General features: G+C 33.5%; 1 protein-coding gene across 1 annotated transcript in view; it reads left to right on the top strand.

Moving 5' to 3' along the window:
• Window positions 1-27,968, top strand: part of LOC129806149 (uncharacterized) — an 86,169-nt gene that overhangs the window by 19,345 nt on the left and 38,856 nt on the right. The window contains exon 2 of the mRNA XM_055854529.1: window positions 22,983-23,291. Within this exon, the coding sequence (XP_055710504.1) occupies window positions 22,983-23,291 (309 nt within the window). The remainder of the gene's footprint in view (window positions 1-22,982; window positions 23,292-27,968) is intronic.

Raw genomic sequence — 27,968 nt, forward strand, 5'->3', positions numbered from 1 at the left:
CAAACTTTATCTGACTCCCATTTTTTGACCCACTCATCCTTAAAGGATTAAAGCATTTTCTAAAGTTAAACTCGACAATGCATTATGGAACTACTGGATGCCAATTAGCTTAAATATATTATCTTCAATAAAATTATGATATTCAGTTAATTTAATTTTTACTTATATTGTATGAGTTACGTGAATAGATTTTTTAATTTTAAGACCGTAGAACCTAGGTAAGATTTCTAGAGACCTCTACACTCGAGGAAATTTATGTCAATTTTTGGCATTATTGAAGAAATTTTGACAAAACTTCTTATAGCGTGTAACGGCCACACAGATTAGCTCCCTGGTCACTCAAACACATACGCGTGGCTCTCCCGGAGTATAAACCTTAAGTGTAAAAATGACACTTAAACTTATGTACTGTAATTTTCGCCCCAAAAGGGGTAGTTCGGGCTTTAGGAGGCACAAGGGAGTATTGTGGAGGTACGAGGGATCTGTCGTGCATAATTCACTACCCCTAGCCATTTATGAGTCAAGTTCGCCACAATATGTTACTAAGGTATGGTAGTTTGTTAGAATTACCGACTTAGTCCAAAGACTTTTCAATCTCCTTAAACTTAATTAATTTGTGGATTTTACATTGTTCCTTTTATTTGCAAAAAAAAAGAACTTTTGCGTCACACTTCATTATTCATTTGAGTATTCTTTTCTCTTTTCTAAATGTCTTTCACAATTTTATCAATATTTCCAAATCAATGTATTATCAATTTTGCGGTTGCTAAGAAAACTCCAGATGATATGAATTATATAAAAAGTTTTAGCCAATCGATAAAATCTTCTTTGAGGATTATCTTGATTAATTTACGAAATATATCACTGCGTCAGAATATCTTTCAGCGCGACATCAAAGTCTCTTGAAAAAAAAAAGCAGAAGATGAATTAAAAGTATGTGTTAATTTACTTAAAACGAGCCAGATGATATTCTCTTTAATGGGACAATTAGGATGAGAAAGATGAATTCTATTTTGGTATTTCTATAGGCTCTTCTACAGTAATTTGCCCAAAAAGTATATTCATTAGATGAGTGGGCTGAATAGCGTGGCATTGAAAAATGTCGTTATTTTTTTGACGAAGTGTCTTTAAAAATTCAAATTGAATTTGCATTTAATTTTTTTCCTCCTGCAGCCTTCCATTTGTGTTTGTGGAGCAAAATCAGACAACCAACCCCAGACCTTGTTTTGTTCTCTCTTCGTCACGAAACCACGCATCAGAACATTCCCCCAATGCTACATAAATTGCCACGTGTTAGTATATCGAAAGGACTGAAAGAGGAAAAAATTCATGAAGATCGATGAATGCCTTCCCAATAGAAGCTCCTGCCGATAGGAAAGCCCCCCAACGCCCCACAACGCCAATTTATATTGTTATGGCTGTTGCAATCATGTATTTGTTGGGGGATGTCTTATAGGGAGAACAAAATATACTCTTGGGGATTTTGCGGATTTCCACTGTTTGGAATGTTTTGACGCAACAATGAATGACCTGAAACTTTGAGATTTACAATGTAAATTTCCTGGAAATTTCCATTCTCTCTTTAATTTTTTCATGCTACTCTCTATACCGCACTATACATAAATTTTTCCTGTCACCCAAATTTTCTCCACCCCAAAAGAGCTTTACGTTGAATGAAAATGAATGAATAATGACTTTATGATTTTTACATGACGCAAAAGGAACACATTGTAAGAATAAAACTTTCCCTGTTATTTCCAACCCAGACGAAATCTCATGTCAAAAATCACAACGTAAACTTTTTATATCATAAAAATAATCATTAAATTTTGCATTGAACATGAGGAAACTGCCACCATTTCTCATAGCTTCACAAAACCTTTCACTATGAAATTTCTTTTTTTTTTTCAGTTGGAAATGGTAAATTCGGTGGTAAATTCTTTGCAAAATACTAAAAGTCTCATGAAATTGTACGTTTCTGTGAATTGTAGAATGGCATCTTCCATCTGCTCCACCTGCTTTTTCAGTGGAGAGGTAAAAATCTCTGAATTGCTGCTAGCAATTCCACAGAATGACTTTGGCTGATTTTTTTCACAATCAAATCAATAATTTGAAATGTGAAAATACTTCGCATTACGAAACGTGATAAGATGCGTCCCGTTGTGATACTCTCTCTGTCACGATTTTCATTTTATCTTCTTCAAATGTATTATCCCATTTACTAGAAGGGAAGTAAATGGTAAGAATGATATGTGTTAAACTGGTTGAATATTTGACAAGAATACAGACATTATCAAAAGGTCAATTTTCTATGATTTAATTATTTATAATAACAAAAAAAGGCTTTGACTGTAAAGATTCTCTGCCAATACGATATCATCGAAGATTTGTAAATTAGGCATTTAATAAATGCTTTGTTGAACCATTTAAGGACGATTGGGTCACCGATGACCCAAAAATGAATTTTTTTCTACGATATTCTAAAATTATGCTTTGCTCTAACAAGTTAGAAAAAATAATTTTCTTCTAACCCCCGATTTTGACCTAGTCGACCTTAAAGGGTTAACCTTCATATCAATATTTAGAGATCTATTTGATCCCTTAAGGACTCTACACATTACGAGTAATATTCGTCAAAAATTGTATTTTTGACAGAATTTTGACATTTCTACTTTGTCGATAGTGGTGCAGACAATTTCTTTCAAAAAGCAATTTTTGAAGAAACTGCTCTCAATGTGTAAAGAGAGGTGTGTGTTTATACCAGAGGCATGCAAGAACCGTTTGAAACCGAAAAAACGTCAAATGAAACATGTACGTCGATGGTCAAAATGCTACCTGAATAAACTTATTTTGAGGTTTATTCGGTTTTAAACGGTTCTTGCACACCTCTGCTTTATACACTAGATAAATTTATTCTCATATTCACAGCGAACAGACTGGGCTTTTCTACATGGTCATTGCTTTTTTACGCCTTCATTGCTTTTTTACACGTGGAAAAAATATTCAAAAAAATTGCGGCACAAAACCAATTTTTGCACCAATTTGATGTTTTTTCCGTTCTTTGAGACAATATTCTTTAAAAAGAAAATGATTTATTAATAAAATTTGCCAAATCTAAACACCTCGACTCAAGAGTAAAAAGCAATTGACCGGTCAATTGCTCTTTGCTCTTTTCTCAAGGTACTTATAATCGGAAAATTTTACTAATACATCATTTTCTTTTTAAAGAATATTGTTTCATAAGGCGTAAAAAACATCAAATTGGTGCAAAAATTGGTTTGGTGGCCCAATTTTCTGATTATTTTTTTCATGTGTAAAAAAGCAATGAAGGCGTAAAAAGCAATGACCATGTAGAAAAGCCCAGTCTGTTCGCTGCGATTGAAGCAAATTGCCAATGCTTGTGTAGGAAATACTGTCAAATATGGACGTACATTTTTCTAGAAAACACGTAAGCAAATACGATGTCAGACTTTCTGACCGAGAATCTCTTCCAAGACTAACAATTTAAAGAAGAATGTTAATAATATTGAGGAAAGATGTGCTTAATATGTCAAACACATCAGTCAATCTTGTCAAAATTCAGTTCAGTAGAGCCTTTGAGAACGAGGATGTTAATATCTTAAGTAAGTAGATATAAAGTTAAAACTAATAATAAGATGTGCTTAAACTTGACTCTTTAAGCACGATTGGGTCGCCGGTGACACAAAAAAAAACTCCTAATGCCATTTTAAAGTCATGTTTTGCTCTAAAGAGTGAGAATTTTTTCTATCCCTAATTTTTAATCCTCTCATCCTGAAAGGGTTAAAGAGAAAATTTTTGGTCTAAAATATTAACTCATATCGTGTTTAAATGCAAATTTTAAATTTTTTGCTTTGAGCATTTAGATTGGCATTATAATTTCAATAATTTCAATGGTTAGACTTTCGTAGTGTCAGCACTCCAACACTAAATTTGCATTTAATTGAAATTATTGACAATTTAGTAAAATTTTGGTCATTCTGCTGACGTAGCATAAAAGATGGGTAAATTACGTCTTCATGACCTCGTGTCGTGCCTCTAGTCATAACGTGCTACTTGGGTCAGGTTCATCATTTAGCTATTATCACCTTTTAAAAATTATTTTTTTCCTTTTCGAGCCTAATAAAATTTTAAGTGTTATTTTGCCTACGGAAGAATACTTTTTCGAAAGTATCCTCGAAAGTCAAGACCAAAACAAAATTTTGGAAACGGTTAATAAAAGGAAATTTTCAAAAAAAATTAAATTATGTTTTTTTTATGTGCTAAATTAGTTTAAACAAAATAAACATTTTATAGCAAGAAAATAATGACCAACAAAAACGAAAAAAATGAGCCGTGAATTATATTTTGGTCAGTATAAATATTAAATATTTATTAAAATTGTTCGATTAAAAAAAATAGCTTTTAACCCATTCAGTCAATGTACCAGAAATACTTGAGATAAAATGTTCATATTATGGAATTATATTCCTACAGATTAATAGTTTAATTTTAAACATGGATGTTTAAAAAAAAATTAGAAATAAACAATAAAAGTGTGTTTGAAACAGTTTTTTCTTGACTGGATGTTTTTCTTTATCTTTTATTCTTTTCTATGTTTTATTCGTTTATATCCATAATTACCAGAAGAAAAGATATGGCATGGGTGAAAATATTTCCATGTCTTTTATATCATAGAGTATTTTATCTGAATGCAAAAAAAAATGTAAAGAATCTCAGCTAAAATGCTATCACAAAAATCCACTGGACTGGTAGAATTTTAGTTCAATATGGGGGAAAGGGGAACATTTTGCTTTCAGTTTAAATTTCAATGACGTCAATCCATATAAAATACCTTTAGATAAAATCAATAATCCTGTGTACTCCATAACCTTTCTAGTCTTTGAAACGATCCACATTTCCTATTTCACCTCTTTTAACTTAAAATCTTCCAGATACTGTGAGCAAAACAAAATAGTACATGGGTTTATCTTTTTTATACTCTGCAATTCTTAGAAGAAAATCCCAAGTCCACAAGTGAATTTACAAAATATAGTATAGAATTTACAAAATAAGATAGATTGAGTTTGAGAGATCTTTCTTCACAGAGCTTAGGTATTTCGACTTTGTGTATCATATCAATGGGCACATACAGTCTTCACATAAAAACGAATGTGAGGCAAAAAAATAACAGACGATTGGAAAAACCAAATAGAATACCAAGAAGGAAAATGAAGAAAATCACTCCTTTTGCTTTTGGTTCGTCTTCTTTCTATATGGCCCCAATATATGCCCAAACTGTCTCAAGAAAAAAAAAGGCGCAGGAGAAAAGAAAAGATTTTGCTGAATGTAATTCCCTAAAATGCCTTAACACATTTTCCCATTCACATTTTTCTACTCAAAATTCCGCACAGAAGTGTCTTAATTCAAATATACGATGGAAAATGGTGACGGTGGTCTAACAAACATAGTCTGAAAATAATCCCCTTGTAGTTTAACAACTCCGTTTGGTTTGGGAAAATGGGATGACGAGACGTCATTAGGGTACAAGAGGGCACCAAATGTGGCAAATTGTCACCGAAGTGCCATTGCAGGAGAGAGAGAGTATTCTCTGAAAGGTTCAGGATGAAAATGCCTGTCACAGAAGGATTTGGCCTAAACACGCAAAATTTTCCAACGAAAGCAAAATTAGAGTGAAAATTGTCAAGTCTTTGCTTTTTTTTGGTCAGAGACCCCATTTTACTGGGCATTGAACCCCATGTCTAAATATGTTTTAGAGGCACATTGTTACTCTTGAGATGTTATACCGCTCTTAATCCTTTTTTATTGTCCATATGTTTGTATATGAAGGGAAAAACATGGAAAAGACATAAGTGTTTTTAGTTTGAGGAGGGCCAGGAAGGAAAATTTCTGTTTTTCCGAGTCACTTGAAATTTTACGTAAAGTGCTTTCAAATCAACATAAAATTGTTTTATCGGCAGAAACAAGATTCAAGTTATTGTTTGCCAAAGGAAAGAAATACCCATGGTGTTGTATTGAATATTTCCTGATGTCTATCTCTGATGTCACATTTGACGTGTATTTTATTCAAACAACTCAATGGAATGTGGCATTTTTGTCCTTAACAGGTGTAGAATTTCCAAAATACTTCTGTATTCTATCTTTTCAGGAATTTTATTGGATTCACATGTTGTATGGAATAACAAGCCTCAGTGAATTTTCTTATTGAATATGTCTTATGCTACCTGATGCCCTTTTTAGCCACCTTCTACCCTTTATCAGTCCCATTTCTCCTGAAAGACAAAATAAAGTCATTTCTCTTTATAAAATATTTTATTCACGTAAAGTGCAAGATAAATGCGAAAAGGTAAGGTATACCTTTTAAAATTTCATTTTCCATCATTTCAATTATATTTGTACCTTTTTCCAACAATTCTTCTATCGAATTCCCCTCTCTCTCTCTGCATATCCTTTGGAAGACATAAGAAATTTTCTACGAGTTGTGCAAAAGTTACCGAAGAACTTAATATTCAATTGGATTTCTTTTCCTGTTCCATTTCAAATTTTGAGTTTGCTTTTTTTATGGATTCACACTTTCAGCATTTGGAAATCGTCTTGCAAACAAAACGAAGTATTTGAATGTGTATCTTAATAATTAAATCCCAAAGTGAAATTACCCAGAGACGGTCTAAATAATTTAAATTTAAATATATAATCATTTTACACTGTAGAATCGGATGGGGAGAAATTACTGCATGAGATTCTCATAAGATTCTCATTAATTTAATATAACTGAAAAGGAAATAATTTTCTCAAATCATACACTCCAGTCATTGCTTTTCCAAAAACACGTATGTAAATTTATGTCTATTTACTGGAGTATTTAGCAGATAAATTTTGTACATAAATACACCAAGAGATAGAATATTTGAAGGGTAACAGCGGGGTGGTGTGAGATGATATCAAATATTATAACATTACTGGAAAATTTGCATATATATTTCTGACTGCTGGTGTCGTATTATTGTGGCAGAAAGTCATAAATGAAACAACGAAGCATAAGGAAATGGTCTTGCAGTCAAGATAATATACATAAATATATATATATATAAAGCTGTACTGCTGTGGAATTATCCACAGTTTCGAGGATGACCCTTCGGGCTCCTATTCAAATGTCTGCTTTACAATTTCACATCAATTTTAATGACAATCCACAGTAAATTTATTTTCAAGCACAATTGGTGCTGGAAAATAGTGTGAAAATTGGATTCATTGTTAGAATGTGCGATCAAATTTGGGATATAAATTTAAGATAATCCCACGCAGCAGAGCTTTCAAATTTTCTTGGAATTCAAAAGACAATTTCATGAACAATTTGACTAATAAACTACAATTTTCGTTATGAAAATATATTTTACTATTATTTTTTTAATGTACCGGTCTATAATTTTTTTGTGCATTATTTCCTTAATAATTTTTTTTTATTCAGTTAACAAAGTATAGGGTAAGTGTGCCAAATTTCGACATAGTTGCATGCAAGCGCCAAAATTTTTAATTTGAAATGTAATATTTTTAATACAATTTGATTTTTTTTGTTGCTTCCCCTTAAGGAGTGTTTCTTGGAGCCTTGGAGACAGTTTATGGTCATTATTTTCTCGAAATTTCTTAACATGTTTTAAAATGAATCAAAATGTGTAGCTTTGGTAGACTATTTCGGCCATCTTCATTCTCATAATTCCTTTCTGTTCCGGAATTATTCCAATGTCTTTTTCGCATCATCTCGTTTGTTCAAGCTACATTTTTTGTTGTTTTTTTTTTGGATTACAATCACTAGTTAGATAGTAAGCAAAAACTAAAAATTCATGCAAATTCGAGAAACAAAAAAAGTGGCCGGAGTTGCAAGCTGGCCGAAATTTGGTACACTTCTTTTTACTTCTTTGTAGTAAGATTTGAACGTTACTCTCTTACCAATTATACATCATAGGACCCCTTTTTCACAATTTAAGAGTATTTTGTGGTATTTCAGTAAAAGCATCTTAAAATTTATTTCTTTAAAAATATAAATTTATATCAAGACACATTATTTATGTTCTTTAAAAAAAACCTAAAACAAATTTTAAGATGTGAACATGTGTTTTATAAAACGTTTGGTAAAACCCTATTTAGCCATAGGGCCTAACTGTTCTAATTTCTTAACTATATTTTTTTTTGATAAATTTTTACATAGAGAAAATTTATCTATCGGATTTTCCAAAAACTCTTGTAAATGCTTATTTGTCACAAATTCAAGACCATCGGGCAAACTGAACTAAACCTTAGGTGGAAGGGTCATATAACACTCTGAGACCCCTGTAATGTCTTTTTCATATTAAAGTTGTTCTCCTATTTTAAAAATTGACGTAAATTAGATTCGAAAAGGTTTTTGCAATTTTTATTATTCAATTGTAATATCCATTGGAAAAAACGGGTTAGTATTAAACATGGCAATTGTTATAACACACAAATGAAACGAAGCAGAATATTTTGTCTTTTAAGCTCTGCGCAATTCATCTTTGTTCATAATCATTACCGGCTCACATCCCATTTGAACTGATTTGTAAATCACTCAAAACATTGCTCAACATGCCTTAAGAGTAATACGATTGATTTTCTGATAAAAATTACTTATCGGTTATGAATCGGTTCATTAATGAATAAAGCGTAAGACGAAATTGACGTGGTAAAAGGCTTACATTAGCACTTTAATACCGTTTGGAACCGGTTCAGTCTTGTCAGAAATTCCAAGGCCTTTCCAACGAGCCCATACATAATCCCATTCGTTTGAGAAATACGCTCTCTTGAGCCTTTTTAACCTTTGACTTTTTACATGACGGGATTTTCGTATAAAGGCGAAATGTCCAGCCTTAAATTGAAAAAAAAACATGGTTTTGGTGAGGAAGAGAACGGGTGGGTTGGGGGAAAATGAATAGCATATTAACGATCCTTGGGTCGACTTATGGGATGTCCTCTGAAGGTCTCAAAGCGCTGTCGCTTACCGTTTGGGCTATAGAGATGGCCACAGCCGGCCGGATCAGATGGAGAGATGCACAGGATTTTACTGCTCTCTCTGTGAATCGAGTAGTAATAAATTAATACATATTCAGAAGAAAATAGACGGAGACACTGAACCTTTCTTGATTTTCACAATTTTATTCTCTACGACTACGTTTCGAGGATGGATGTCCTCTTCATCAGGAATCGAATATGGCAGGGAAAATCACGTACAGGTGGGAGTTGTTACACTGGACTTGGACTTTGTTCACAACTTGATCCGTGATGTTCACCATTCGACTGACTGACACAGAATGTCGAATGGTCGAATGGTGAACATCACAGATCAAGTTGTGATCAAAGTCCAAGTGCAGTGTAACAACTCCCACCTGTACGTGATTTTCCTTGCCATATTCGATTACTGATGAAGAGGACATCCATCCTCGAAACATAGTCGTAGAGAATAAAATTGTGAAAATCAAGAAAGTTTCAGTGTCTCCGTCTATATCCTGCTACATTCTGTCGAACCGAAATCTTCTATAATACATTTTCCTTTACCACAGTCCACAATTGAGTGCTTCGACAACAGTAGAAGAACTCGTTATGGATCCAATTTCAGTCATTGAAGTAATTATTTCAGAAATGCTACTTGGGTATTACCAAAAATAGCCATTTTTACTTTTTTGAGGTCTAAATTAAACTATACTCAACTAGATTTATTTCCGAGATAATTTGGTGAAGATAGAATTTTTCGAAAGGTATTAAAATTCCCATATGACTGTGTCAGTTCCTACTGATAATAAAATCGGCAATTTATCGGTTATTGTTAATGCATATTCTAACAATATTATTTCTGCTACTTTTTGGATAAATTTTAGTTAGTTTACAAAACCTGTTAATATCAGTAGTAAAGCTCTATCAAAAATAATGGCGAAAGATTATTGTCAAAGAAACCTTTGCTACCTTTTCAACCGCAATCAAGAAAACTATTAATATTTTATAGGAAGGTATAATTTATATCACAAATCGCAATAAAAATGTATTTAAAGTGTTTGGGAAGAACTGTGAGGGTTTAATAGTAACTGGTAAGGATTTGACGCTTAATGTGAACCTCTGTCCTAAGTGCCTTACCCTTTCCTTTCTCTTTAAGTAAATCTTTAAACATTTTCAAAATTCCTAACGATCAATCAATCAGGCAATTTGTCAGATTTTTACAGCTCATTGAACCATCAATATAGATAAATGGAAAGACACAAAAAATTCATAAAATTAGAAGGAAAAAAAATATTTAAATCTTAATTCAGCATCATGAGAAATCAAATTTGTGGCATGAGCTAAAAATTCTTTATGCAAAACGTGAGAAATTTAATTCTTGCCTCTTTCCCGGAATTATGTAAAATTATATCCTCAGTTGTTCAGCATTTCCCGCTTTTATCGTATATTAAGCTGATGTTACGTGCTTTGTATGCAGTTTTTATGACTCAATTCGCATCCCATCTGCAATGAAGCAATTGCACAATGGCATTAGGTTTCATCTCCCCGCATATAAGCTCCCAATAAATATTTTCCAATTGAGTTATTTCTAACCTGCTGTGGGGAATCATTATTGATTTCAATTGATATTCCATTGGAATATGTCTCGTTCACCTTTTAACCCAACTTTCTCAGTCACCCCACGCTCTTGGCGAAGAGCAATAAATGGAGGAATACCTTACAATAACTCAATAATCAATAATCCTCAAACGTTGCCACCATTATCATAATGTTTTCAGGCAACATTTTCTGATATACGATGGCAATCGTGAGAGGTATTAAAGATGGATTAATCTTATTCACAAATATGTTTGGATAGGTACGTGTGATAGAAAAATAAATATAATAATATATTGGACCCTTGGGAGAAAAGGGGATCGTGAAGTAGGATGAGAAATCTTTGAGCAATTAATTCTGCTATTTTTGGTAAATCTGTCATTTATTACATATAATGGCAAATATGTTATCTAATCAATTGATGCATGAGCACATAGAAATGTTTAATCCTAATGTTTGTTGTTTTCCTAATGAATTAATTATCGGTTATAAATAAAATCAATGTAAATTGAATAATACCAGTCTCATCTCTTTAATGTAGTAAATTTACATTTTAAATTAGTGAATTTCATTTGTCACCATTGTGTAAATGTCAATTTCAAGATGTCAAATTCTCCCATTCAATTTTAGGTTTCACATCTGATTGAAGCTTACTTTTCCTGTACAAAAGGACTTAATTAGTGATTTAGGATTAACAAATTAGATAAAATTTTCCTCTTTTCTTCATCGTAATTAATTTCCTTGTGATCGTTTTTGTTTGACAGCTGTCAAAGCACAATTAATCGATTAGGATTGCTAGAAGATATATGCAGATTTTTACAGATTTTAATTTCAAATTCAATTTAATAGAAAAAGAAAAGAGAAATCTAAAATTTAAGCAAAACAGTAAGGAGTAAAATTTTAAAAGATTTAATTTTACTAATTTAAAATGTGTACGAGTAGCATAAGAAACCTAATCACTGTGACTTTAGGCGGTTTCTCAGAAAGTAGAAAAAATTCAAACAGTTGTTCAAGTTAAATGTTCACTGCAGCATGATATATAAAGTTTCTTCCCAATTAATTTTCTTGAAAACATTGCTATTCATATTATATCTTCCACAAGATTTCACTCTAGGAAAAGTTTATTTTCTCGGGAATTTAAAGGAAATTTCATACATGTTCAGCATTTTAATGTCTTGCCATTATATTCTGAACATTTTTACAATGCAGATTTTTCTCATAACAACATAAAATGATAGGAGTCAGTAATAAGATCTATTATTAGAACAGCATCAAAGGTTTCTGGAAAGTGGAAAGTTTATCAGGAAAACTTATTCAATAGAACACCATTTTGGCTTCCTTTAAGACTTCATTTCCTTTAAAAGCTCTCCATCTGATAAGTTTTTCACAAATTCACGTTTCAACTTACTCTTAAAGATTACTGAATGAAGTGTAAGAAGGAATTAACGTGGTAAAAGATTTAGATTAGCACTTTAACAAAGAATTTAAAATCTCAGATACCATCAATTCTGGAAGCAGAAACTAATTATAAATTAATCTTAATCTTTTAAAAGGTTCTTAATACCCACTTTGCCATTCGATAAGAAATACTCTTTCAACATTCACTTGAACCTCTTAAAAATTTCTTATGCCACTGCACCTTGGCTTTACTTTTCATTTGGTATGCGAAAAGAGAAAAACTATTTTTCTTTTCCAGCTTACTCAACCCCTCATTTTCGGTCCACTTTATATTTAGTAATTGTGCTTTTCCTTAATGGGCACACACCCTCTACTCTTACAACCCATGACCTTTCGCTCGTACACAGAATAGTAGGTGTATAAATTCAACCATAATATGCTCTTCCAACAACCTATTCTTGATTTCATCAAGCGTATTAAAATTTCATCCTAAAGGAACGTCTTGCTCGACGTATTCTGCTAATTCTGCTAGGAAAAATGACTGTTGTTAACTGATAACAATCAAGACAATTTTTTATTTCAGAGACAATACTCTGGTGTACCGCTTTAAAAGATCTTTAATCTTCAAGTACACCAAAGGGAGCTGATATAATTTTGCGTAGAATTATGACAAGAAATGTTATTTAATAAAGTTGATTGTTTTGCTCGAACTCAAAGAAAATTCGGTAAGTGCGTAAATGTAATCTACTGATTTTGACTTTTATACACTCTTTTCGATTTATCAATATCATTCTAGAAAGATATTGCGATTATGAATTTTTAGCGTGCTTTCTTTGATTATCTAATTTTCAACGATAGGTTTCGACTATTATGTAAAATAAAAGAATATTAAATACTACAATATTCAATTATTAGTAATACTTATACTGCGCTTTTCTCATTTGCCCAAAATACTAAACTTGTTAATCTCCTTCTCTCAAATCAAAATTGAAATTGAATTTCCTGATGATAAATTTAAGTCTGTAAAATTCTGCGAATAGGTTCCGGCAACATTATTCTTATAATAAAATTTGACATCTGCGGAATAAAAGAAAATCTCAAGAAAATGTAATTGAAAAATCAACGAAATTTTTACTCATTGCAATCACTCAATTAGCTATTTCGTGTTAGAAAACTTAAGTTCAACATCAGAAAGATTAAGTTTAACAGTATACTTTTGGCAAATACTTTCTTGAAACTCCAATGCTTTTAAAGTTTTAAATCGAGTACAAATCAAATTAGATTTTTTTGTGGTTAAATTTATTTTTTCACTGCTTATTTGTACAGTGTCATTAAAAAAAAGTAACTTAAAAGTTTCTACAGTGCAAATAGATGGAATTATTATGGAAATCTCGCAGAAAACTTATGGAAACACATATAGGAGAAGGTGCCTAAATAAAATGTATGTAACACGATTAGTGTTTTTGTTATAATTGTGCTTATTTATTATAAAGCATAACGCTAAGACGGAGGTGGCCATCTATCACACAAATATTGAATTCCTTGCACACCTATATTTGTCAAAATTTTGCTTTCAAAAGCTGTAGCTCAAAAGCAGTATTCGAAAAATAAATAAAATAAATAATTATTACCAATAGATCAAATGGTACAACATTCGCTCCACGATGCGAGTGCCCTGCACAGAAAAAAATATTTTGTAAAATTGTTTGTAAATATTTGTGAAATCCTATGGCAGACTTACGAAATGCTCGTGAATCATTTAACCCACAAACAAGTTCGTAAAATTTTGTACTTTTTTCACAAACATTGTTCGTAAAATGATCATTTGACGAACATTTTTTGTACTTTTACAAACATTTGTTCGTACACGAACTAAATACGAACAAATGACAAAATTTTACGAACATTTTTTTTGTGTGTTTACGAACAAATGTTTGTAAAAGTACATAATATATTCGTCGAATGATCATTTTACGAACAATGTTTGTGAAAAAAGTACAAAATTTTACGAACTTGTTTGTGGGTTATACGATTCACGAGCATTTCGTAAGTCTGCCATAGGATTTCACAAACATTTACGAACAATTTTACACAATATTTTTTCTGTGTGGGTTTAAATCCCATTTAGGTCCGAAACTTTTCGATATTAAATGTGATCAAAATAATCACTTGATTTTACTGAATTTAATTTCAGAAGGTCTGAAACTCTAACCCTTATCCCTATGAAATATTGTGTTCACATCATTTTTATTATTGGTCTTCTGCTTGATCCTAAATCTTGTATTAATTTTTAGAGGCTTAAAAGTGAAAGTCAGAGTCTTGAAGTCTTTAATTACTTTCTCGATTTTGAGAATGTTTATATCGATTTTTTCAAGTTTCTTACTTTCAAGTATCTCGGACTGTTCTTTACGAATGACGATACCTTCGGGTGATTAAGGAAATCACTCGTAGAGATCGAATGCGAAAGGTAGCTACCTTCCTCACTTCATAAGGAGTTAAGAGTCGAGGAGTTACTTCTTCGAGTTGAGAGTTTACAACTTCGATGGTAAGGTCATGGATGGTATGGAGACGTCGACCTCGGAGCAGACCTAGAGGACAAGGTGGCTGTATTCAGGATCTTGCCTTAAAGCGCACTTTGGAATCGAACCCGAACGTCTTCTTGACGTGGCGGAGGATCGACAGGCGTAGGCTCTTAACCTTAATGTCGTGGGCCAACGACCCTAATAAGGGATAAGCGGTTGAAAATGTTGATGATGATGATAAAATCAAACTGTCGAGTTTAAGCATTCCGCGAAGTCTTTCCCATTGTGCCACCCCCTTGTATGAAAATTTGACTTTAAATTGAATCACCAATCAAACAACCGTGATGTACATATTGAAGGTTCTGACGTCAAAGTAAATGCTGAAGCTCGATTGGTGATGATGTCTTTCAGTAAATCTTTGTTGACTTAATTACCGAGTGTACCAAGAAGGACTGATTTCTTATCTCCCAAGTGAAGTGAAGCTTTTTCATATTTTCCCAAAAATTCCTCTCTACTCATGGCTGTGTGACAAATTAAATAAACCCCTTTTCTAACCTCCATATTGCGCGATAATTCTGTATAAATAGAGCTATTTGGGTCCCAACGAGCAAAATGAAGAGATATATACAAATAAGCTTTCTCTCGTAAGCTTTCACACCACAAAATTCACTTTTGTCGCGGTGGCTGTTTTGCCCAAAAGTTTCATCTCACACTCCCTGTCCCATACATCCCCCCTGGGGCTCTTCTTTCGTCAAATATGCCTCATCTTTCTGTCAAGAAACTTTCATAATTATATAATCTAATTTAGCGTGAAAGGCAAGATGGCAAAAAAAAATTGCGAGATAACGAACATGCTGAAGGGAAATTATTTATCCTTCGTAGATATGAATAGTACAAATTGACATAGGGTGACATACACAGCATAATAATAGATCGGTCACTTTGAAACATGTAATGCATACATTTAGAAAGAAAATTTGAGCTCATGGAAGCACTTTTCTCTCGCATAAAAATGCATAGAATTTTTAATAGACATCCAACCCTCTCGATTGAATTTTCAACATGACATGTAATCTCTCATGTATTGTTCTACAACAGTATAGCTTATGCAAATAAATTCAATATTTCGTGGCTTTCATCACATACAAAATAATTAATATACTAAACTACCGGGTTCGTGATGTAAAAGCTCTGTACCATCAACATTGTTTACATCTGACTGAATAATAATGGAAAAAGGTGCAGCACAACCGATATAGTTCATGAAATTTGAAATTCCCTTACTGGGAGGGTGCACTGCACAATCGATTAGGGACTATAAGAAATTAGGGTTATTAGTGTGTTGCATTAATCCCGCATGTGCAATTTGTGGAAAAACCCACTGATGTTGCATATTTTCGCTTGTTTGAGTTTTTTGCCACTGAAACTCTCAGAGATCATTTACTGGGAGGGCAGTATTGTAATTAAACGATTAAGTGATTAGTAAAATATTGTTGGCACAAAAATCTATATGGAGACTAGAACGTTTTCCAAGTGAGATTTTGAGTCATTCATTATTTTTTTCTTTATATAGGGGAGACCGGTGCAGAAATTAGATAGCAAATGAATTTTTTTATGCGTAAAATTTGTGAAAAAAATTTTTGAACCAAACTAATAAATATTTCAATGGATGGGGAGGGCGATGTTTACTTCAAATTGTATCCCAAGGGCCCAAGGATAACGCATAGACATCAAATAGACTCAGGCTGATCCTATAGAGAATGTTTAGCCTGCAAAATTTTACAGTAAAGATTTTTACCAAATAGTCATACACTGAGAGCTTAGGTATATCGATTAGAAATCCTTTGCATAAATTTTCTTTATCTACAATCCTTTAGTGTCCAAAATTACAAGCTAAATATTCTCGAAGATCAGCTTGAGTCTATTAACTGGAGGTTTAGCCCAGTTCCGAAGGTCTCAAACATTTTAATAACAAGCAATTTTATTGATTTTTCGAAATGTAATGAATCATTTGCTCTTAATATTCAATCCTAAACAACAATTTCCTAAAAAATCATGCTTGACCAGGAATTAGAAGAGTTAAGCCAGATAGCTGAGCTTTAGGTCTGAAGCCCGTATAAGGGTCCAAATAGACTCAGCTGAACCTCGAGAATATTTAGCCTGTAAAATTTGTCAGTAAAGATTTATCCTAAACTGTCATACACTGAGGACTTAGGAATATCAATTAGAGTTTCGTTTTTATAAATTTGCGTTACCTTATGCTTTATTGCTGAGTTTTACAGGCTAAATATTCTCGAGGATCAGCCTGAGCCTATTTGGGCCCTAAAGCCCACAACACGGAGCTCCATACTCCATTTTCCGTGGGTTGACCAAGAATGTCTCGCTCTCCCTATGAACGATCTCTACTTGATCCCATTCTAGTGGGGATTATCACCTGGTGAATTTCAAAATAACGGAACCGTTACAACTTAATAAAGTGGTTTCCTAATATTCCTTCTGACTAAACGCTCCCACCCTCTAATTCTACCCCTGGCTAATTCTGCCCCAGTCTCCCTTTCAGGGATAAGGTTGTCAATCTCAGTCCTATGCCCTGTAGCATTAAGTTCAGTCAAGCTCATTGGAAGCGATTCAGATACCTTTATACACGGTCTTCAGACTGATAATGGGATATACATGAGACTTACGTGTCGTACGTCTCCATCCCTGAAGTCTCGAATAACTTCAGGCTGATCTTCAAGACTTATAGCCTCTAAAATTTGGCGATAAAGGATCAAAAAGAAAATTAATTCAAAGACCCTCTAACGCATAATCCTAAAATCAGGCTCGGTGTTTTACAGTTTAGGAGATCCTTTACAGACAAATTTTACTGGTAAATTTTTTAGGATTAGCAATACAATTCAGGCCAAAGTGGTCTGAAAATTATAATAAGTCGTGCCTATATTCACACAAAAATCATAAATAGACTTATAAATAGTGCTAGTTCTTCAAAGTAGTAAAAATAAAACAAGAAAGAATTCACTAAAATCTTAACCATTTGTTATTTGTATACGCAAACTTTAAGGAAAAACAAATCAATGCCTTGCTCCCATAATGGAGGATAAAACCTTAATTTCAAAAATTGGAACAAGTACAATATTACAAACAAGTAATATATCCTCAATTTCTTGATAGTTTATTTAAGTTAATTTGCTCCTTGGAAATTACAAGGGGTCAACTCACTTTTTTGCGATTTTGAGGTTCTAATGCACTTAGAAAGACAATTTAATAAATTTTCAGATGATATAAGTAATTAAATTTCGTTATTAGAAAAGTTTGTCAAAATTTTAATCTTGTTAATTACTTGCATAATTTTGTTTGAAGTAAAGGGGCACAAAATATATTCATCGTTCAAATTTTTGTGAAACAGGGGACTAACTCAAAAAAGTTGAATACTTCATTCTGTCTCCTGAAAAATGGCCGAAAATTAGTTGGCCCCTTGTAATTTCCAAGGAGCGATTTATTTAAATTTATAGAATGCAATAATCCTTGTATTTTTTCATACGATTTCTAAAACTTCGTGAACTGGGCTATATTTAAATGCTTAAATCCGTTAAAGTTAGTTAGGAATTAAGTTTACTTGAAAATGCATTCAATCCATTTGTCAATCCATTTTTTTTAGATACAAAATACTCTGCGAGATATCAACGTTATAGGAAAATTTCACAAAAAATCAATCTTGCATAACTTAAGCCTTCGTTTACCAACATCACCCCTCTCTGACCTAATGGAGCTATTCTAATGAAAAATGAATATTTGTTTTAACTCTTTACTGTTTTCAAGCTCTTCTACATAATCGACTTTTCATTGTATTAATTGCTGTCTTGACTGGCGAAGACTAGGGAAAACAGTCGAGACAAGAATCGACATAAAGAGAAGTCAATAATACAGAAGCAATTGGAATATTACCATAATACAGTTTTTATTTATCTTGCATACGGTTGCAATGATATATTTAAAATCGCAAATTTTCAGATCTTTTAGAGCAATTTTGATTTATATCCTATCAGATACAATAATTTTATAAAAAATTCTATTTTATTTAGGTTTTTTGAGATAAATTATGAGTATAATTTGTGAAAAAAATTATATATTATTGCGTGACTATCTTAGTTCTTTTAGTCAACTGTTTGACTGTTTAACAGCTTTATTCAATTAATACGAAATCTACTTTCGCGGAAGAGTACGTACTCATGAATTTTACAGAATATTCCAGGAAGTGTTTTTCACTTAACAATCCCTTTTTAATTCCAATGATGTTCGTGGGAAATTTTTGAGCAATTCATTATGAAGGATGCTAAACTCGGAGCAGCCTTACGATGAGACAGCTAAAACAGATTCAAAATCTTTCCTTAGAACGTCTTTTTCGAGTTGAGTATGAGCAATGAGCACCTTTCTGAAGTGCCGGAGAATTGAAAGGCATAGAAGATTATCCTGAATGTTTTAAGTCCTCCGTGACTCCAATGATAAGAGGTTTGAAAATGAATAGACGAATATTTTGAAATGAATAGTGAAAAACGTCAAATGAAAAAAAAATGTTTTTTTAGCCTAAAAAATCTATCTCAAAGTTAAGTAAATATTTTGTGAAATTTATTTTATAGTTGCCTAATTCACTCTCGTAAAGAATTTTTCATATTACTCCTGTAGTACATACCCGAAAACTAAAGGTTACTGATTCTTTTTTATGCTCTTTTGAGTGAAATGAGAGGAGAAATTGAGCGTTCTACTAAAGGGTTCTACCTTAGTTCATAGTGCTTTTTAAGCACCGGATTTTCCGCATTTTTTGCTTCCGTATGACCAGAAGATTTATTATCGAGAGTGAAACAATAAAAAATGAATGTGTGTGTGATGGTTTAACATCACTAGGGCAAAAAAAAAGTTAATTGGAAAACCGAGATTTATATTTGCTATACTGAATAATTAATGATAAAAACGACGAGTACATAGCACTCAACAATCCACCTCCAATCTTCAACTCACCAGAAAACAGTCGCTCTTCCTCCCAAGGTGTACTTCATAAATTGATTTTCCGCCAAAGAAACTTTTGATTTAGGCAATCAGTGATTCAAGTAGCAAGATTCAAGAATTTACCCTTGAGGGACTATTCGTCTGTGTCCTAAAGGCTTCCCCAAGAGAATTTGAAGCACATAAATTCCCCATACGTTTGTCAATGTGATTTGCTATATGGTGGGAAGAGTGTTTAAATTCGATACTATCTTTATGTGCCAGAGAAATGGCCAAAATACGACCGAACTCTTCTCCCTAATCCTTTTTCAATATCGTCGATATATTTGAACCTAATCAGACATCACATGGCAACCAGAATGGCAAGAAGGTCATCGCAGGTCAGAAAAAAATATTAGAGGTCCTCAGTGGCCAGCAAAATCATCTTCTTTTCGCCTTTTCACTCTCAGAACACACAAACACCCCACCAATTGATAAAGAAATCCTCTCTAAAAGGAATTTTTGCAAACTGCTTCAAATGCCGGAAGACTTCATTCAGTGAAGGCTTCTGTGACAATTTTTCACCAAATTGTCGAATCGAATTTTCAGACAACACAAGAAAAAAGGAACAAGTGAAAGTCACCCCAATAACCAGAGGTTAAATGGTTAGAACAAGACTGACAATAAAAAAACACCCCAAAGATTATCCCATTTCTTAAATTTTCCGACAACCTTCAGTCCTTCTTTACCTAAACTTTAGTATTGAAAGCGATAGAATTGGAAGATTAAATTGAAAATAAAAGTGTTGAAAATTTATCAAAATAAAATATTGCAGAATTTGTTGTGAGCTTTCTAAAGTGAAATTTTATTAAAAATAAGAAATTATCAGATTAACTACAGCACCCTACGAACTTTGTTCATTGTTTTTTTTTCTATAGTGAACAGAAATAAAGTATCGAAAAGAATAAAGGTCGTCCTGAGCCTTGTATTCTCACTTTATTACTAGGTAAAAGTACAATTTTAAATTATCAATAAACACTACTTACAACTTTTGTAGTATTTTATTTAATTCTTATAATAACAATATACACAAGCTTTATATTAATTCAGGTAAAGAAAAGCAATGCTACTTGAAATTTTCCATCCTCTCGTACTTCACATAAAGGGGTAGAAATTTGGTTGGACCATATTGCTATATAGCTAAACAAACCTAACTTTATTTTGCTTTTCAAATGAAACCTTTATTTTTACAAGATAATTAAAGTGAACCATAACTTTAAACCCTCTATAGCAAAAACTTATTTGTTTAGCCCAAAAAGCTAAACGGGCTTATTTAAACAAAGTATAGTTCGTCTGAATTCTGCAAATTAACTTGATGTTGATATTGTGAACCGTAATAAAACATTGCAAAATACACATTCATCACTTTTTTATCAACTTTTTATAAATGAAAATTCGCATTCAAATTTCATAATTTTGTAAAATCCAATTATTTGATATAATCACAAAAACTTATGGTCAAGCGTCATAACTTTGCAGAATGCTCAAATTCGAGACTTTCATATTAGGGTAAGTGTGCCAAATTTCGGCATAGTTGCATGCAAGCGTCAAAGTCTCAAGTTTGAAATGTAATATTTTAAATACAAATTGATTTTTTTTATTCTTTCTTCTGAAAGAGTGTTGCATGGAACCTTGTAAAGAGTTTACCGTCTTTATTTACTCTAAAATCATTCTTAATACATTTTAAAATGAATAAAAATATAGACATAGCTTTGGTACCCTATTTCGGCCACCTTCATTCTCATAGTTCCTTGCCCTTCGGGAATCTTTCAATGACTTTTTCACGTCATCTCGTTTGTCGAAGCTACATTTTTTGTTATTCTTTTGCATTGTATCATCTTTAGAGTACGTAAAATCTAAAAGTTCATAGAAATTCGAAGAACAAAAAATGTGGCCGAAATTGCAAGCTGGCCGGAATTAGGCACACTTACCCTAAGTGTGTGGATTAGCAAAATTATTTTTAATAGTCAACTTATGCAGTTAGACTTCATACTCGTGAGTTGGAACTTTATTGAAAGCTTTTCTTTGATTTGTTCTTACTGAGAACAACGCATAAATAATATATTACTAATTTATTTTTTAACTAAGATTTGTGATCGGTTTATAACCTACCAGTTCATATGCATACCGAATAATAAAAGATTGGAACTGGTTCAGGCCTGTCAGAGTTCTCAATCTAATATTGGCTTCAGACTGGAGGTTTATCCCAATTCCCGAACGTCTCAAAAATTTAATTAACAAGCAATTTTGTTGATTTTTCAAAATCTAGTGAAGCCTTTGCCCTTATAATTCAATCCTAAATAACAATTTTCTAAAAAATCGTGCCTGATAAGGAATTAGAGGAGTTAAGCCAGATGACTAAGTCTTAAGGCCTTGACCGCCTTGACACACCTAAGGATTAGCCGAGAGGCGGCTTAGCGTAATTATATTGGAAACAATAGTTAAACTTTATTTCCATCATGTTTCACTAAGTCGTCTCTCGGCTTAAGTCGTAAGTGTGTCTAGGGCATTAGGCCCTTTACACACTTAGGACTTAAGCCGAGAGACGGCTTAGTGGAAAATGATAGAAATGTGGTTTAATCATTATTTCGAATATAATTACGCTAAGTCGTCTCTCGGCTAATCCTTAAGTCTGTCAAGGCCCTTAGGTTCGAAGTCTGTATAAAGTCTTTCTGTTGATCCCAAAGTGTTCCCAATCTCTCAAGAAAAACGATCTCTAGATTCTTTAAAGTTTGACCTTTAAAACCGTTATTAGGAATGATTCAAGGGCATTTTTTCATCCACTTATACAAAATTTCAAAGGTATCCAAAAACAGAACAATTGTCGCATGACCGGTGAAGAAGATGGAGGCAATAATGGCCATATTAATTATGCTAATGTCAATTAATTGGGGGTTCCCAAAGACTCCAACCGGCTAACTCTAACCGTTCAGCTTGTATGTTCTGATAGACAGACAAACAGGCAGAGTGCATAATTTTTTGCGAATCGTATGATCCAAGAAGTATTTATCAATTTATCAACAAATTGGAGATGAAAGGTGGTAATTTGGCGGGTCAAAAAATTAAAGAATTTATAATGTATCATTACTTTTACTGCGGGGTTCGAGCAATGAAAAATGATATCCCAAATATAAAATAATATGAGCATTAAAATTCACTTGTCTACCAATTTCCAATAAATAATTGATATTTTCATATTGCAGTTTTAATGATGCAAGTTTTTGTTCTATGTAAATATAACGATTAATTACCATAATTAATATTATATCAAACATTCTTCATTGATTGTATTGCTCAATGAAAAACTTTTCTGTGAGCAAAGTGCAATTTAATCAACAGTAACATTATCCAAGACTATCATATAAGGGAATACCAGAATTATTAATAACATTTTCCCTATTGCAGATAAAAATAACCCGAGGCCCCCACGAAAGGCTTATGGTCGATTGAGTGTGGACTCGGATGACAACAACTCCATGCGACGGGACATGCCTGCAGCCACTGAGACATCATTAATTGATTTTGATAATTGTCCATGCGACAGCACAAAGGGCCCCCCTGGTATGAGGGATACCGATGGCAATATTGAAGAATCGGACTCAGAGTTGGAATTGGAGCAGACCATGAGGAATCAAATACTGAGAAATCGGAGGTACGATGACAGCACTATTGCCCGTCTTCAAGCAATGGCCATGTCCGACGATGAGGACTACGGTAAGGAAAAACAAGTGGAATAGATGAGGCGTGTATAAGAGTATTTTTCCCGCTCTTTTTCTGCCTCCTTTCATGCAATCACCCCCATCACTTTGGCCAGTCAGACATAACAGGCCAAATAAGTTTTTCCCTGGTGAAGTCTTAATTTTCTCAATACCCACCCGAATTTCCCATGTCGCCTGTCCGTCCATTTTCCCATTATTCACAGTCGAATAGACACAATCCCGATGTGTTTGCCCATCTCTTGTACAATATACGGGGCGGGTATAGAAGGGTAATCGATGGGGTAAGAGAGGTACAAGGTGATTACTGCGTGGATATGTGTGTATAAATTGGAGCACAAAATAAAATATACCACACCAACATTCAATCTAAAGTGATTGCATTAATCTTGCTAAGCTTTTGAATTACCGTTTGAGAGGTATAACCACATATGCTAAGCTTCAAGTATTACATGATTGGTAGAAATTTATGAAGAACCAATATTTCAAAGTGAACCAAAGATCAAAGATTTTCTTTGTTTATATTACCTCAGGTTCGGTAGAGAGGATAGGGGAAAGGGGCCATGTTTGATACCATTGGAAGCTACGTAATGACTAAATTTTCTATGTTTCAACAATATATATGTGACTCATCGCAACCATTTTTTAAAAGTATAGGAAAGTGGTCAGTTTTTAAAATATATTGCGGAGTCACGTTTGTCCAGAAACATAGGAAAAATTTAGTCATTACGAAGCTTCCAATGGTATCAAGCATGGGCACTTTCCCCTACTTGATGTTATAAAAATGCCAAAACTGTTGTTTCATCGACGGTTCCAACCCATACTACTCTATTTTTCTGGAAAATTATTTTAAATAATGCAACATATACACTTTTGGCAGTTCTTGCACTTCTTCATATTAAAAACAAAATCATACTTTTTTTTCTACAAAAAAATTAATAAAAAGTTTGTTGGATTGTATTTTCAAACTGACAAGAAAAAATGGTATTTGGATTTCATACTGTTAGAACTGGGAGTACTGTGCCTGATTTTTTCCAAAATGCTAATTTTAGGTTGGCCATACATCTAGTCAATAAATTTAGTGCCAGAATATTTATTTTTGATCAATGGATGTTAATATCTTTTAGTAATTTAACAATATTAAGTAAATTAGAATTATTAAAGGGACAGACTTTGCAAACCAAAAATTTTTGAAAAAAAGAGAAAGTGATGCTATTCCAATAGAAAATGAACATGTTTTTTATCACTTCACTGTTCTCAAGTACTTCTGCTTTATCGACTTTTCTTTACGTTGGTACCTGTCTCGACTGTTTTCCCCACTTCACCGCCAAAAATTCGTGACAGGAACCAATACAAAAAAAGTCGATTATGTAAAAAAAAACACTTGAGAACAGTGAAATGCTAAGTAAAAATGTTCGTTTTGCATGAGAATACCTCCATTTTGGTACTTTCTATTGAAATACTAAAAATGAATATGTTTTTTTTAGCACTTTACTGTTTTCAAATGTTTCTATTATATAATTGACTTTTCTTTGTATTGGTTCCTGTCACGACTATTTGGTGATCTTAGAAACACGACGAAAACTTGGAAAAGCAGTCGTGACAGGAACCAGCACAAAGAAGAGCCGATAATGTAGAAGCTCTTGAATACAGTAAAGTGCTGAAAAAAAAACAGTTTTGCAGTTTGATCAACAGAACATGTTTTGAGTCATTTGAGTGGTATATTGTAATTTTTTCAGACAGAAAGCACGTAAAAGAAAGATCTATCTTTTTTTATTCGAAAAATTGTTGATCAAACTGCAAAAACCCTCCTTGTAGTGCCTTTTCACTTAGGTGAGCATAGCTCTATTCTACTGAACCGATTTCATTCTTTACTAAAAAGCTAAATGCTTGGCTAAATTCCTTTTAATAAGTTACTAATATTCCAGAATTAATTAATTTTGAAAAAGATATACAAAGCAATACAATCTCAAAAATGTTTAGAACACATAAAAAAATATTTTTAGTAACTTTTAACTGCGTGATACATAATCTTGGGAATAAAAACAGGGATCACATGATAACTTCTCTTCGATAGTATCGACTGTCGGTCGAATCTGAAAATTTTAAACGATAGCTGTACTTTTTGTAGCTAAGGTAAGAGTAGCAAACATCGGCCATGTATTTTGTATCGGCCAGTTTGTAGAAGAGATCGGCCACCAAAATAAAATGAATATTTAAAAATTATTCGCTATATTTTACCAATTATCTGATGTCTAGTATATCGCGTTTGTTCATGGGTAATCTTCTGAATTGATTTTTTCGTCGATTTTTTTAAGAAAATATAATTACTTAACCCATTAATTGAGTCACTGTATCAGAGTCTTAATCAAAATGCAGCCATTTCTCAAATTCTTATGATCTTATAACAAGAATTTCACTGACACAAAATAGGGCATTATATTTCATTAAAATGATTTACAAATTTGTCTGATTAAAAAAAATATAGCTCAATTATTCTGCTTTTAGTATCAGAATGCTTTTTAATTAAGTCCCCACGTATAATTACAAATAAATTATTAATTGAGAACAAGTACATTTTCTTCCAAGTGTAGATCTCATCGGCCACTTGTCTCCGTGGCGATTTTTCGACCCAGCATGCTCATCGAATTTCGATGTCATTCCCGGAGTCAGTATAGGTTATGTTTTCAATGTCAAAAAAGAACTTTCCCAGTGTGAATATTGTGTTTTATTGATGTTAAACAACTACAAGGATGCCTAAGAAACTTGGATATTCAGAGGAAGCTCTGAAAAATGCGCTGGATGCCGTGAAGGCTGGTGAGTCCTCTCGAAAAGCATCCGCAAAGTACGGCGTGCCCAAGTCGACCCTGAATGACAAACTCTCAGGAAAACAAGCAGAAGAAAAATTCATTGGCAAACCTGTACTGGGTCAAGAAAAAGAATCTCAACTTGTGGAATGGATTGTGAAACGAGCCGAATCCGGATTTCCTGTCGTTAAATCCGAGCTCCAGGATACGATCAGGATTATGTTGAAAAATGAAAAGATGAAGGCTCCCTTCACTAACAGTCGCCCTGGAAGGTTCTGGTTTAAAGGGTTTTTAAGAAGAAATCCAGAAGTTTCTCTCCGAGTGGTCCAGAATTTAACCGAAAGGCGGGCAAAAATAACAAAGGAAAACTTGGATTCGTGGTTTCTGGAGGTTCGTGAATACCTTACGAGCAAGGGGCTCACGGAAATTGCGCCAAACCGCATCTTTAATTGTGATGAGTCGGGATTTGCAATGTCTCCAAAGGGAGCAAAAGTGTTGGCAAAGAAAGGAGCCAAGTCAGTCCATGGAGTTTCTTATGCAAATGATCATGAGAATATTACTTGCCTATTTATGGCATCCGCTGACGGAGACATGCCACCTCCTCTAGTGATTTTCTCATATAAAAGAGTGCCTGGACTTTTGGCCAAAGCTGCTCCTGATGGTTGGGCAATTGGCAGTTCGAATAAGGGATGGATGACGGGAGAATGTTTTTACGAGTACATCGTAAATACATTTTATCCATGGCTGATTAAGAACAAAGTTCAACTTCCAGTGGTATTGTACGTAGACGGGCACAAATCTCACCTGACATTACCACTAAGTGAGTTCTGTTCTAATCACGGTATTGAGGTATGTTCAATTAATTTCTTTAAATTATCTAAAATAATTCTAATAGATTCTTTTTTAGATTATTGTGCTTTTTCCAAATGCTACCCATGTCATCCAGCCCCTTGATGTTGGGTATTTTTTCCCGTTAAAGGCGGCATGGTCCAAAGAGTGTGGGAGGTGGCAATTGGCACATCCTAGAGAGAGATTTAACCGTCCACACTTCATCCCTACTTTAGACAAAGCCATAAGATCTCTAAGGAACAAGGAAATTTTAAGAAATGCTTTTCGACGTTGCGGTCTCTATCCTTTCAATCCGCAAGCAATAGATACAGGAAAAATTGTTGCAGAACCTAGAACAGTGACACGCTCAGTCGATGATTCCTCTTCTAAGTACCCTGAAGTTGTATGTCCTATTTTGAAGGTAATGAAGAACTTCATACCTGACGAGGTTGTGCAGCAATTTCAGCAGGCTGAGTTTCACATTTGGGATGGATCTCCCAAATACAGCGCCCTATTCTCGGCGTGGCAAAAAATTAAATACGAGCTGGAATCTGTTAGAGAGCCCATAAACGTAACCGAAGACGAGATTAACAAGTCTGAAGAATTCATTCTACTAGACAATGAGGAGTCACCCGTGTTCGTAGAGACTGCAGAAATCTTAGAGCCAATAAACTTCCCGGCAGAGTCTGTGGAAACTTTCTCAGAACCCGCGCAAGATTTGCTAGAGCCAACACAAGTCAAAGAATTTTTGGATCCCGAGCTTTCCACGGAATCTGACGCGAATAGAGTGCTAGAGAAGGAATCCTCAACTCAAGCTCAAAATCTCTTTCAGAACATTCTATTTTGGCCCAAGCCAATACTGGACACAAATACGACCAGAAAGAAAAAAGAAAGGCTGCCTATTGCTGTTACCTCAGAAAAGTGGAAAGCATACTTCAGAGACAAAGAGTTGGAGAAAGAAAATGCAGAACAGGAAAAACAGCAAAAAAAAAAGACGAAAGAGAAAAAAAGAGAATTGAGAAGGAGCTGCTTTTAAAAAA

Source organism: Phlebotomus papatasi, chromosome 1 (genome assembly GCF_024763615.1).
Source record: "Phlebotomus papatasi isolate M1 chromosome 1, Ppap_2.1, whole genome shotgun sequence".
NCBI classification, from domain to species: Eukaryota; Metazoa; Arthropoda; class Insecta; order Diptera; family Psychodidae; genus Phlebotomus; species Phlebotomus papatasi.